The sequence below is a fragment of the Enoplosus armatus genome, chromosome 18, assembly GCF_043641665.1.
Source record: "Enoplosus armatus isolate fEnoArm2 chromosome 18, fEnoArm2.hap1, whole genome shotgun sequence".
NCBI classification, from domain to species: domain Eukaryota; kingdom Metazoa; phylum Chordata; class Actinopteri; order Centrarchiformes; family Enoplosidae; genus Enoplosus; species Enoplosus armatus.
Genome location: NC_092197.1, coordinates 11,897,482 through 11,912,055, shown reverse-complemented (window position 1 = coordinate 11,912,055; position 14,574 = coordinate 11,897,482). Strand labels below are relative to the sequence as shown.

The following is a 14,574-nucleotide window of genomic DNA, read 5'->3' as shown; positions in this document are numbered from 1 at the left end:
CTACAGCATCACCCTGCGCCTTTGTTGTTAGACGGTAGCAAGGCCACTGTTTATCCTCCCAGCTAGCTAATCTAGTCAGTTTTATAGGAGGAAAACATAACAATTGCTTGAAATGATTAGCATTACGTTTTGACGTAACTGAATCATCCCGAAAGTGGGATCCGTAGTGAATTAAGTCGAAGAAGCCAGTCGCTTTCAAAGAGGAGGTTTGACAGATTGAGGAGGTAAAGTGATACCATCTAAGCTAGCTAGCTGCTAGCAATCCACTGCTCGTGTAAAATGGACTATTAACCGTTTAGTGGATAGATTTGGTTAACTGAAAACCTCACCACCTGAATGACCGAGATTAGTTTCAACTTGTACAATCGATCTAAATCAGCAAACGCCAACAACGCGGAGTCGTCAATCGATCAGCTGCGGTTAGCTAAGCTAATGTTAGCTGGTAGCAAGCCAACGTTTCCTAACAGTTATTTTTTTGAGGTTTTACAAGAACCAAGTCTTTGCCTGACACTGTGAATAAAAGTAACTCAACCTACATAATTTCCTGATTCTGCTCAAAACGGAGAAGCTAACTCAGATATCTAAACTGTAAATGAAAAGTAAAGAAAGGGTATATTGACAGTCTGCTGACACTGTGTAGACTACTTCTCTAACGTTTTTCACTGCTTCATACATGTATGTTTACATAAATCATTCATCGTTTACAATGAGTGTACTGTTTGACATTTCTACCCACATTTTGGTTAAACCTCTACCTAAGCTCTCATCGTGAATACCATAAAATGAGAAATGAATCTGTCTAAGAGAAATTATTGTGATGACCTAGATCATATTAGAAATTGCTTAACGTTTTTCACTATATTATTAGGCACTGAACCTGTATCTTACAGTTCTACGTGTTATTAACACTACCTGTGTATGTAGGCTTTGACCTGTCCAGGACACTTCCCTTTCATTTTCCAGATACCTTGTGATCAGTCATGTAAGCCACAGTGCTCAGAGAGATATAGTTTCTCTGTAAGGAAATATTTTAGTCTTTCAATTAACTGCTTACTTGTCTGAGGTGTGTGCTGCATTTGCTTTCCTTTGTGACTGCTAAGTATCTCTGTGTTCATAAGATCACTGCCATTGTGCTCAAAACAATCCCAATGGTTCCACAATGACACAAATCTGTTAACTTATCTCTGCGTTTTCTTTGTAAACCAAATTTATTCTGTCTTCTATTCCTGCCTCCCACAGAGTACACATGTCGTCTGCAGCAGGGTCAGTGGAAAATGCCTCCATCATTTCAGAGAGTGTGGCCCATGACGGAAACCGCTTGTGGATAGGCAACATCGATCCCAAAATCACAGAGTGAGTAAATCCGCTTCTTTAACACACGTTAATATCATTATGAGTGTGCGACTGTTGGTCAAAACAGGAATCTCAGTCAGCTTGTTTTATCTTTATACATTCATGCTTCAGATTGGATTAGAGCTCAAACTACCAGTGAGACAGTATAATTACTGTGCCCTACAATTTAGTGATCATATTTAAGATTTCGCTACTAAGGTATGAATCTCCCGACTTACACATGTTGACCAGCCTTAATGAAAATTGCGATTTGAGGTTGCTGTAAGGCTGTCGATGTTACGATCCTGAGACTGCTTTTTAACTTGCCTGCCTCTGCCTCATAGAAAGGCAATGCATTGTGTGTACACATATGATTGATTAACTCTGTGTGTGTGTGTGTGTGTGTGTGTGTGTGTGTGTGTGTGTGTGTATCGCAGTGTGTCGGAGGCTGAGACTGAGCAGACAGGGCTGGGTGTGTGAAAGGGAGGCAGCGAGGCGTGGAGACCTGCTCTGCTAAGGAGCAGCCATCATTCCTCACTCACCTGCCCTGTTTACTCTCTCTGTGTCAACCTGGAGCTGGTTGTGTGTGTCTGAGAGAGTGTGTGTGTGTGTACGGGATGTTTAAGTACACAGTTGGTGTTTGGATGGCAGCTGGTAGTGGCGCAGGCTTCAACACACTGAGGTGTCTGTGCATTATTAGTGTGTCTCACTTTACACAACATCATATGTATATGCAAACAGCCTACCTTTGTTGCATTTGTGTCTAAGGATGTGTGTGCAGTTGAATGTGCAACCAAATCAGAATCAGAATCAGAATCAGAAATACTTTATTGATCCCCGGGGGGAAATTGTACAATGTGAGTGTGGAGAGCAGCCCTACATATATTGTGATGGAGAGAAGGTAGTTTTTTAGGGTGAGGGGCATGTTTTTGTGCCTGTGAGGGCTGCTGGAGAATGTATGGGCTGCAGCTCTGGTGGGCGTCTAGACAGGCGTTTCCTTCCCCTTTCCCTGCTCTGCTCTACTTCTCCGTAAATAGCCCACTACTTCACCGTATGGAGGGAAAACAAGAGAAATGCCTGTGGCCCCTGGTGCTGATTGGGAAGATTAATTAGCTCCCGTGTAGCGGTACGCAGTACTCCCTCTGTTTGTCCTGGTAAGCCAAACCAAAACTCAGTGCAGAGGAGGAATGCAGACCTGAACTGCAAGGTGCTGATTGTGAGTACATGAGGCCACACACTTCGTTCAAAATAGAAAATGAATAGTAAAAAAAACTTTGCTGCAAGAGTTTTTTTTAGCTTATTAAATACATCAAATTGTGTACTATAAGTTGGTTACTAAGTCATTAAATCTAGAGTGATATTTTCTTTCTATTTTAAAACAGAAATGGTTAATTAGAATATATAGCATTATTTAAGTTTTACTGTAATAACACTGTTGTGTTCTGCTTTGGGTGGTCAGGGTGAAATATTAGATTGATTAGGATGTGATGAGTTAAGAAGGCTGCCCTTTTATGTTTTGTAATGTGTCGACTGTCAGAAAGATGAATTTTGGGGAGTGTATGTATGAAATGAATAAAGATTTCCGTATTCAGATCAGCGTCCCATATAGTGTCCAGTTTTCGTCTTTCCTTGCCCTGCGCACAGAGCGGAGACACAGCAGGTGTAACTGGAGCTTTCACCACATATTCATGTTTTTGTGCTTTTGGCTGCTCAGAGAGGGAATTTCGCATTAGTGGTAATCCATCACCGTCTTCCCCTTTGTTGTCTTTCTGGCCCTCTTGTTACATTTGAAGTTGTTTACTTGGAAGTTGTCATGGTTTTTATTGAATAACTTAAAACCTTTACTCATGCTGCAGGCCCAGATTTTTATGAAAATATGAAGATAGCTGCCTTGCCAGAAAGTCAAAACGTACCCCCTCCTCCTCTCTAAAGTTTTCCCCTCTGACCTGCACCCCTCTGGATCGAACCTTTTGTCTTTATCTTTTTCTGGACTGGACTGGCATGCCCCTTTTCCTTCCTTCCTCTTCTTTGCTTCCTTGCTCTTGTATCTTTCCTACCTGGCTTCTCACCTCCTCTCTTCTTTTGGCTTCTCCTCCTCCTCCTCCTCCTCCTCCTCTTCCTCCACCTTTCACCTTGCCGTCAACATCCCCTCTCTGAACTTTACTTTACTCTCCCCCCTCCCTCCTACCTCCTCCCTCCTCCTCTTCCTCCGGTGGTTTTTACAGCCCCCTGGAGGAGCGGCCCATTGTGGTTCAGCTCGCTAGCATCCAAAAATGTTCTTAGAGTGTCAGCCATTTAATCTCTCTCACATCTACACATATGCACAAACATACGGTTTACATTTATTTGAATATATAGCAATATGAAAAGGTAACATTTAGTGCATGACAACATTTGAATGCAAAAGGCGAACTAATGCAAAAAATGTTATATGTAATATGATGAACTTTTGTGTTAATGGAGGCTTTTCTTTGCAAATGAGCCTGGTGCTGGGGGAGCCACCTTCACATCGGAGGCTTGCAGGGTGTTGTCTGGGAAAAGCAGAAATTCTCTTTGGCCTAAAGCCCTCCAGGGAGTCATAGAAGGGTGGAAGACATTAGTACAACCTGCAGCTAAAACCCACGCTTCACTCTCCTTATCCCACATTGAGTCCCATTCAAACACCGTAACGTCATACAGTCATCCATGTGGTGACACACACACACACACACACACACACATACACATACACATACACATACACACACACACACACACACACACACACACACACACACACAAACCACTTCAGGATTAAAAAGAACAATCAACTAAACAATAAAAGGCTGAAGCATTAACTCCTCTTGAACAGTTATACAAAACACCTGAGGTCACTCTGAGGCCTGGACAGTCACACAAGGTAAAGGCACCGAAACAGAAACACAGGAAAGTGTTTGTTGATTTCTTTTGTTTGTGCATTGTGGGTTTTATTTTTGTTGTAGCTTTTGTTTTCTTAGAACACATGTTGGCATGTCACAGTAGGAAAAGCACAGGTTTAAATGATAATTAATGATGACTGAATTCCTTTTAGCTGCTTCAGTTTCAGGGTCCTGGTGTTGTGCATGTTGGCTCACGGTCGCACTCATGACTCACTGGGCTACAACAGAACGGAGCCATTGTTAATGTTATTAGTAACACCTGTGCTTTTCCTACTATGACAAGTCAAAATGTCTGCTGTGACAAAGACCTATCACCAGATGTCCAACAGTTACATTCATTAATTATGAAACATTCATAAAATGTATATAATGTGTATATATACATGAGCAAATTATATTTTACCAAATTCTCAACAACCATGACACTAGACTTGAAATAATTTAGACAGAAAATAAAATAGCAACAATTTTTTTTTAAACTAACAAACGTTTACTGGTTCCAGCTTCTCAAATGTGAATATTTGCTGGATTTCTTAGTATATTATGACATTAAATTGAATATCTTCTCTGAATATTTGAATGTCGGACAAAACAAGCTATTTGAAACTTGGTTTTGGGAAATTATGATGGGCATTTTTCACTATTTTCACTTTCACAGGTTATAGATCAAGCAATGAATCTAAAAGAATATGCAGATTAATCGATAATTAAAAATAATTTTTAGCTGCTGCCCAACAGATAAAAGAACAGGCCCTCAGACAATCCCTTATTCTGCACACACAAAAATAAGAATATTGCACATTAAAAAAAAATAAATTAAAAAAAAATGATTTCATATGCAAGAGCTTTGACAGTTCATGAAATGGGAAAGCACCTGCTGCTCAGCAAACATCAGCTCAGGGACAGTAATATAGCAGTGATATAGCAGCGAATATTCATTAGTAATATAGCAGTGAATATTAATTAGTTAATATTAATATATATATAATTAATTAATATAGCAGTAATATAGCAGTGAATATAGTCTGCAGGTGACCCTGAACTCATTGCTCCTTTCCACACTGAGAAATATTTTCCCATGGCTGCTAGTGGTCAGTTATACACAATCCTACAAATCCTCACAGCACTGCATAGCTCTTCAATGACCACATGTATCTGTGTTCATTCGTAGTGTAACAGGCAGCTCCGCACAGTGAGTGGATGTTGTTTGTGCAGAGCTCGGTGCTCAGGGGGGATTTGAGGCTTCCTCTTTTTTATTCCCTCATTGTCCTGCTACTGTATCCTCAGCATTGTCTCAATGAGAGATTTACTGTCACTGGGCTGCCACACCAGCTGGCCCGCTGCTAAAAAGGTGTCAGGGAGAGAAAGCTGTCATTCTCATTAGCCCCACTTGACAGATTCACGGACTGTAGGGTGGCAAATACAGTGTGGAGCCGATCTAATATGGCTGTTTAATAAGGTTAATATACTGTATTGTGCATTCTGTTGACCATCAAGGAAATGTAAGAAAAGAGAAGGTCTGATGTGGGACATTTTGCTAAATAAAAGCTTGTTATCTATGTTCTTATCTTCGTTTCTCTCCTTTGTTTCTCTCTTTCACATGATCCCTCTCTCGGCAGGTATCACCTGGTGAAGTTGTTGGAGAAGTTTGGCAATGTGAAACAGTTTGACTTCCTCTTCCATAAGTCTGGGCCTTTGGAGGGACAGCCACGGGGCTACTGCTTTGTCAACTTCAACACCAGAGAGGTACATGCAAGATGATGTTTATTCTTGATTTCTTCATTTTTGTAAATCGATGGTACACATTCAGATGTGTAGAATGCTTCGTTTTCTAGTCATGCCTATGTGTTTTTTAATTTTAATGAATACAATTCTAATTCCACAATCTGTCAATCATTGGCACTAAAATTAATATTGGATCAATACAGATATTGCATTTTAAAGAATATATCAATTAATTAATGAAATTTGTGTCTCTGAATTTATGGTGTTACATGGTGTGAGCTCATTTGTACTTCGAAACTAATGTACATCCACTCTTACGGTCAAATATATTTTATCAAAGGAAGGAAGTCCCTTTATTGAGTGTAATAACTCTCCTTATAATCAAATGGCCTAAGAAAGCTTTATTAGACATCTTCAAGCAGTGAGGACCTGATTGTGTGTCTTACTGAAGTGGACCATATTTCCCAAAAAAAAGGACTTTAAAGGGGGCCGCTCAGCTTCACAGGTTCAGCAGGCAGTGTTTGTTTTGGAGTGAGCCTGGGGATCGTGATAAGCATCTAGTTTCACAGCTAGTGTCTATCAGTGGGATATGAAGTCCTCCCAAAAGGATTATACAGAGGAAGTGTGTGTTTATCTTGCACACTCACACATACTTAGACACTCGCACACACACACACACACACACACACACACATACACACACACACACACACATACACACACACGGAAAAAGTACTTCATTAATATAATTTAGCATCAAAGCCACTTACTCATTTGATTAGACCAAACTACACTTTCTCACACTGCCTCTCAAACACACAACAGAGACGCACACATGTACACACACATCACTTACGGGCTATCTGCGGGCAGAGTGGCACATCATCATCTATTATTGTTTCTGCCATCTCTCTATTGTGAAGACTAATTATTTAATGACTCGGTGCAATCATCAAGGCTGATTTTTAATCATAGTTGTAAAAAGTCTTTCTCTCTTTTCCTCTGCGTTTGTGTGTGTGTGTGTCTGCAGGAGGCAGAGAGGGCGATCCAGTGTTTAAATGGGAAGCTAGCTTTGTCCAAGAAGCTGGTTGTGCGCTGGGCGCACGCACAGGTGAGGGTAAGTGTCAAACTCGTTCCATTTTATAAAACTGAAAATCTCATACGTCCTGATGGCTCAGTAGATAACGGCACATCACATTTATGTATGACACTGTGTTGTCGCTGCAGTTCATGGTCTATACATCTGTGCATCAGGAAAACAATATAATTGACTTTTAGATTAAAAGAAAGTTAAGAAACAAGAACAAAAAGATTAGAAAAATAACCAATACTTCTTAAGATGAAGGGCATTATTGAATTCTGAGGTTCAGTCTGAGTTATTGAGTTATGATAAAAGATTATAAGCATCTGACTACTGCAGTTTACAGAGAGCAGTGGGATCCCAGCAAAACCTATGCCTGTCTCTTAACAATAGACAGCCTACTGGCAATGGGTGAAGGGATATCCTGTATAGAGACGAATCACGCCCTACACACACACACACACACACACACACACACACACACATATAGTAGAGAGAGGTCAAGGTCAATGCTGCCGCCTCTAAGACAACACGTAGTAGGATAAATCTGCCCTCAGATTCATTGTAACTGGGCTCAATCCACCATTCCAACCAAAAATAGCTTTGGTTATTAATACCATTATAAGCCTGATATTTGAGTTCCAACTGTTCAATTAATACCAGTCTGTCCGTGTCGTCAGGCGATTCGAATGCAAATAAGTTTAAGTACTTTACTCACAGTGTCTATCAACACCTTCTGCATGCCCTTCCCTCACACATGCCTCTGGCTTCAGTTCACTATGAATGGAGTTTTCTCAAATCCAATACTGTACTAACATAGTTTACCATCATCTGGATTTGATACACTTTTAAGAGCAAGTCATCAGCCAGAATTTCTTTTTCAAAGAAAAACTAGTTTTGCTGCATCACTGAGCTACAGCACATTTGATGTGGCTTCAGTCTTAATATTAAAATGTGTTTTTATATGAAGACTTTGATTTCTGTGCTCTCGGTCTTTCTGTCTCTGCAAGAACGTGAAGTCGTGTTAGGCCTTGGTCTGGACCAGGCCGGAGCTACACAAGAGCTGAGTCCTGTAGTTGAAGTGTTGTGTCGATACTCCGCGATGTTAGAGATAATGCGAGCGGACCGGCCTGTAAACCTTGTACTGTCACCAATCTTTTACAGTTTTTAAGTAAGATTTGAGCTATTTTCCACCAATGTAGCCAGCTCAGGTCCAGCAGAATGTGATTTTCTTTTTTTAGCGAGCCTGTCTTCACTGATTCCACCCCAGAAGTGACGTGCTGGGATAAGTGAGTCAGAGACGGTCGGTGTTGAAGTTGTTGTCTCATTTCCAGGCGTACATCTTGACTTTATTACATAGCTTTGAAAGAGAGGAAATCACGTTGATGAACGTTTATTATAAGTGTTTCCTCCAAACTCCTCACAAACATCCACAGCTTTCCAAATCAGCTTTTTCAACAATTCATTACAGTATTATTCTGTATTTATCAATGCGTAGTTTAGCCAAGTTGTATGTTATGTGTGTTACATTCTTTGTACGTGAAACTCTCATCATCAATAACCCTCTCTCAGAAAATACTCTAAACCTTCCTGTGTACCCATAATTTAGCCCCAAATCTTCTGAACTCTAACACATTAAACACTTATTTTAATCCTTAATGAAGCTCTTAATGCAAGAGTCTAGTGCTGACTCTACTCCATAACATACTGTTGAAAGATAATTAAAACGCAGCTAGAAAAACTTAACGTTCCCATAACTTGAGCTTGGCTTGTTTACAGATTCAGATTGGCTCTGTGGAGATCTATATGCATTCCAGCTACATGCCTGTAGGAATAGGTGGAAGGGAAGGGTCCTGGCTAGTGGAATGGTCATTGTTTAAGACCTATTCTTGGCCATACATGTTATTTATTTCTTGGGACAGTATGTGAGATCATGTGTGTGTGCTTTTGTTCATTTACGTAACTAAACTTGATTCACTGCCACTTACACCAACTGATTAATAAAGCATCATATTCCTGCAAATGGCTGCTGCTGCTGCACCAGGCTCTGGGTTTTTTGTCATGTCATTCCCATCGTGTATGTGACTGTTGATTCGTTTTTGTCTTTTTTTTTTTCTTCTTCTTCGCAGGTTTCAAGAGTTCTGTGTTGGCTGGTGGAGATGTTTGGAAGGTGGTTTTGAAAGGAATGAGTGCAGACGTTGGTTGTTGCTCTCCAGCTGCTCCCGCTTTGTCCTCCCTCGTGCCTTAGGGGGCGATTACGGGCTGGACGCGCAGTCCAGCTTGGTTACTGTCTGTTTGAGCAGACACAAACAAAATCAATACTTCAGTTTAATAATGTTGATGTTTGTGGGAGGATGCTGGGGTTGGCTCTCCAGAGAACTGCTGGTTTCTAAATGTCTGGTTGACAGGACTTTTTTTCTTCTTCTCTGTCTCTGTCTGCTCTTCCTCTACTTGTTATGTGGTCCTGGTACATGTTTCTAATATGCAGGTGTGATTGTACCAGAAATGCACTGAGAACTTGTTACTATCTGATTCCTTTGACAGTATTCCCTTGACTTTGACACAAGCCCTGATCTACAGAAACACAAGTGATGCGCTAAGCTAATTTTTTGTGTTAGCAGGAAAGCAAATTCCAATCTTATCGGCCAAATTTTTAATTCAGTTTGATTCTGGCTGTGAGCTGTAATCTGTATATTTGGCATCTTTACACATATTTGTACACAAGGTACTAGACTTTAACAAGACAGACATTTATCTTTACTGTATCCCACTGACAGTCTGCTTCTCTTTATCTTGTGTATTCTATGACTATCCATGTGTCTCCGTCTCCTTGTACGAGGGCCTTTTCTTGCTCCAACTTGTTATTTTACCCCCTCTGTCTCTCTCCATCTGTCTGTCCATCCATGTTTCCATCACTGTTTGTGTGGGTCATTTTGTTTTGGCCATGTGTCACGTCCACAGAGGTTTGAAGGTTTCCGTAACGACAAGACGATGCCTCCGAGCCTGGAACCGTCGTGCAGCGGCGCAACAGAGGAAGGACCCGTGACTGCCAACCACCTCAGGTTGGTACCAAACACACACAACCTTTATTTTTACCTTTTTATCCAATTGCATTTCCAAGTGTGTCCACAAGCTAAATTCAAATCTTTCTCACAGTTTCGCCCTTACGTCCACACACTTCACACCCAAAGCTAGGCTCCTTGGTAGCAGCGTCCTGAGTGGATAAATCTGAAAACACTGGCCTCGTGTTTTAGTGTGAAAACTGAACTTGTGGAAAACAATGATGTAAGCCTGCTCCGGCGAAGTCGAGGCCTGTGTGACTGTGATGTGAAGAAGCCAACTTTTTGCCTCCAACGCACTTTGGGATCACTCCTTTTAAATGTCAATATAGCCGATTACACAATACAGAAGTTGTAAAGTTGTCCGTATACTTCAACCAAAGGGCTTGTCAGACGGTCCAGTTTTAAACCCTTGTTGCTTTCACCACAAACTGCAGATCAAGTTGAGTTCATCTTGAGCACAACTGGACTCGCACTTTGGTTCAAGAAACGTCTTGTGTGCAAATGTTGAAGATCTGTTAAAGCAAATTCTAACACGTTCCCTTATTGTGGCGACACTTGCAGCCTACGTTCACATAGTAAGTGTGCTGTAAGTACGCCAGTCGAATTGAACACTTTTAAGTTGCTAAAAGGCCTCTTGTGCTCACAGTATCAACTCTTATCGAGACAATCCAGTTATCAGCTATCAGGATTCTTCTCAGGAAAGACTCCACTCTTCTAGTTCTAGTGTAAACTTCAGAATCACAGCACAAGAGAGGAAATATAAACACTCTTTCCCCCCTTTTTTCCCCTGATGCCCCCTCTAGACTTTCTCTCTCCTGCCTTTTAGATACTCCTTCCACACTCACTCGTTCGCTCTTCTTCTCACCTGCACTGTCATTTTTCCCACAAACTTCACTCACTTGCTCCTTCAAATCCTGTTTCTCCATTTTAAATGCAAGTTGTCCTCTTATTTTTCATGCAGCACAACTGGTAATCTCCTGCTTGCCCCCCCCCCCCCCCCCCCCCCCCGCATCTGCCCCTCCTGTTACTAAGAGTGCTAATACCTCCTCTTCTTTTCCCCTCAGCCAAGGTCTGTCCATCACTCAGTCCGTCCCTCACCCTCAGCACCAACACTGGTATTTCCCCCTCAGCCTCGCTGCTAACATCTCCTCTTTTTATTTTCCCCTCTAGTACGAGTGCTAAGATCCGCGCCATCGAGGCCAAGCTCCAGATGATGGAGGAGAATCCAGATGATGACTACTCGGGCCCGTCGGCGTACGTTTACAACAAACCGCCAGAGAGGAAACGCTGGGAGCCCTACTCTAAATCCCACCACAATAACCAGAGCAGGCCCTTCCGCAAGTTTAGGAGATGACCCATCCCTCCCACTCATTCTGGAGACCCCCCCCCCCCCCCTTCCCTCTGCACACCTCAGCCCCCACCTACACACACAAACAGACTCTACACTAGATACTATAAAGACTATACACATCCTATCTGGACATAAAAGGTTTTGAAGTTGTTCATAATACTTTGAGAAACCGGACTCTTTGGGAGTAATCGCAGCAATCACGGACAAGTACCTCAAATGGGTTCAGTTATTTTGGGTTACAGTGTCAGTTGTTATTTAGTCTGAACATATGCCCCCATACCTGACTGCTGTGCAGGCTGGATCCCTTATCAGTCTGCTTTCTCACTTTTGCAGAGATTTAATGCAGGTGAATCATACAGCTGTGAGCCACATGATGCACAGTTGCTAGGAGAGAGAGAGATGTTATTATCTATTAGTCTAAATGCTGATTCTCTTATTTGTTCCTGGCGTGTTTTTACTTTCAGATCATATTATTTAAAAGCGAATATACAGTTTGTTTGTGTCTTGATTCAAGACTTCAGTGAAGAGGAAGAAATACACAAATTTGTAACAGGTTTGTATTAATGGAGTTCAAATGATAAGCCACAAGACACTCAGCGACACTGACTGTAAGTTGCAGTATCTTTTGTGATGTTCTTTGCTCTTTTCCTAGTTTTTCTTTTTTCTTTCTTGGATCCGATTTTTATAAGACTGCAGTCAAACTCTTTTTACTGACTTTTGGTTGTGGTGTGTAGAGTTTTGGTATTTCCCATTTGCCACAGTCTCTTTTAATTTTAATTTTTCAATTAAAGGCAATTCAATATAACATCTGCAGTGTGTTGTAGATTCTCTGCATTGCGAGTACAGTACAAGTACAGGATTCAGTTTAATGATTTGTCTGTAAACTCAGTGCTACATGCCATTATTACCATGATTAACATGATTTTGCTGATGTAATGGTGAGGTTTTATAAGACATCGGGGTAAACCATCTGCATCTCATTAATGGGAGACTTTAGAGGACTACTCACTAAAAGCAAATCCACCATGGGCTAAAAAAAACACAGTCCTGAAATATCACAGAATCTTTAAAACCAGGGATATCACCGCAAACCTAATGTCACAGTGTTTTCTGAAATATGATAATCCTGATTATAACAGCATCCATTCTGTTTTGGATATTGACTGTTTTTTACATTTTTGTGCAGTCTACCAAACGTTGCTGTGAATCCTTTAAATATTTGGAGGGGCCTTTTGCATATGGGTTTAATGTGTAAACGATTGTGTTTTTAAAATGTAAAGTTTGTTATTGATTTCTATGTGTTGTCATAATGGAGCACAATACTTTGGATGTGATCTTGAGTTGTGTTTTCCTGCAGGTGTGACGTGCAGTGTGAGGCTATAAAAACCCTTCTCAAAGCGAAAAGACTAAATGTGTTGGTGAAACTATAGTCCGGACTTGTTTACGTGAAGAGTGAATTTGCCAACCCAAAGTTCCTTTTGCGGAGCCAATGATTTTAAGGATATTTACCGCCCATATTGAGCTAGATAACACTGCAGCAGGGATGGATATCTGCAGACTAAGATTAAATGAAAGAGCTTCATTTTGTGCCACCGAAGAAATCAAATCCTACCTCTTGACATCAGCCAGCTCTTTGTTTATGTCTCTGTTGTTGTAAAATCGCTCACCCGACTGCAGAATATTTCTGATGGCCATTAGATCAAATTAATGACTTCTTCGAAAGTGTGTATTTCTCTCTTTTCAATAAAAAGCATTATTCGTTCAAATATATTTTTAATTGATTAAATATTTAAAATTCTCCGGAATTATGAAGAAGTTTCTTAATTTCTTTAGCTCTGGTTTATTTTGATGGGATCGTTTGTGAGCTATAGATTTACAGATGATTATGGGATTCTTGCCTGATTCTGATTGACACGTCGATGTAAACCGGTGTGTGGGCTCACATCCTGTAATTATCAGGCTTCCCTTTCGTTATAGACGACTCCGGGAGCTTTTGTTTCATCTGCTGTTGGCATAAATAAAACAAAATATCTGTTACTCTCCTTTTTTCACAATTGTTTTGTTTGTTTGGGTTATATAGCCTGAAACAATTGTGTCAAAATAAAAGATTAACCTATGTGGGTTAAAATACAACCCTAACTTTTTGTAATCCGTAGACCGTATTTATATATGTGTCGTTTTTCTGTCCTGCAAATCCCAAATATGCCCTTAGATGTTTCACCCTAATTTTACTCAACATACGGAATTTAAATATTTTTATTTAATTATTCTAATAACGAAAACAACATACAAATATATAGAGATAAAAAAAGAAGCCTTAAATCAACAGGTTAATGGGCATTAAAATACGTGAGCGAGGAGAATACATATGATTACACCATTGGAATTAATTCAATTATATTTTACTCCGGAAGTTGAATCAATGCATTATGATTATTTTCTTGATTATTTTGAGGCATCTTTTTCATGTTCTATGTAGAAACAGTTGAGCCTGAATAAACAGTATAAACCCATGTATAAAGACGCCGTAGCTAAAAAGGTCTATTTATATGCCTGAGCAGTATGTAGGCTAATTATATTGCGTTGCAGCCTATACGTCAGCTGTAGTTGTATATTTCTGGTAGCAAATAAATGGCAATTATATAGATAACTATAATTTACATTGGGTTTTTTTTTTTTCCTCTGGCAGCCTATAAATGCCTGAGATATCAAACCCCACCAGAGTTTGAGTAAGTTTCTGTCATAACTGATCCAAAGTGTGTCCACCCTTCTCACGCATATGAAACTCTTTCTTCACCCTCCCCCTTCTTTAACTATAAGACAGGCCAGAGAGCCGCACAAACTTTCACTACAGCTCTGCAGAGACACTCTGGGTCTCTGCTTGTTGCGCTCTCGTCGACTTTGCAGTCTCCCCTGCACCTATGAAGCCTTGGAGTAAAAGCTGCCAGCCCTCAATTTGATTCACTTCCTGTAGTCAGACTCCTTCCCAAGAGTGGAGAGAGGGGGAAACGGGGAAAGGAAGAAATCTTTCTGTTCTAAATAAGGCTCTCTGCGGAGCAGCAAGCAACTGCTCGCCTCTGCACAGCTTCATAACTTCTGTAGTTT

At 40.6% G+C, this 14,574-nt stretch overlaps 1 protein-coding gene across 2 annotated transcripts; it reads left to right on the top strand.

Annotated features, from left to right (window-relative positions):
* Positions 1-91: 91 nt before the first annotated feature.
* rbm18 (RNA binding motif protein 18) lies at positions 92-12,873 on the top strand. Of its 2 annotated transcripts, none has more exons than XM_070924756.1 (6): positions 92-224; positions 1,240-1,353; positions 5,870-5,996; positions 7,006-7,086; positions 10,018-10,118; positions 11,289-12,873. In XM_070924756.1, the coding sequence occupies exons 2-6, from the start codon at positions 1,247-1,249 to the stop codon at positions 11,470-11,472; spliced, it is 600 nt and encodes a 199-aa protein (XP_070780857.1). In that variant the 5' UTR covers positions 92-224; positions 1,240-1,246; the 3' UTR covers positions 11,473-12,873. The 2 variants fall into 2 exon arrangements, with proteins under 2 accessions (XP_070780857.1, XP_070780858.1); XM_070924757.1 differs by having other exon boundaries at positions 7,006-7,092.
* Positions 12,874-14,574: the final 1,701 nt, after the last annotated feature.

Bases quoted from the DNA above. Each gene is read 5' to 3' on its own strand.
- rbm18 (XM_070924757.1), top strand. From the start codon at position 1,247: ATGTCGTCTGCAGCAGGGTCAGTGGAAAATGCCTCCATCATTTCAGAG. The intron at 1,354-5,869 runs GTGAGTAAATCC...CTCTCTCGGCAG, and splicing joins ATCGATCCCAAAATCACAGA to GTATCACCTGGTGAAGTTGT. The intron at 7,093-10,017 runs GTAAGTGTCAAA...TCACGTCCACAG, and splicing joins GGGCGCACGCACAGGTGAGG to AGGTTTGAAGGTTTCCGTAA.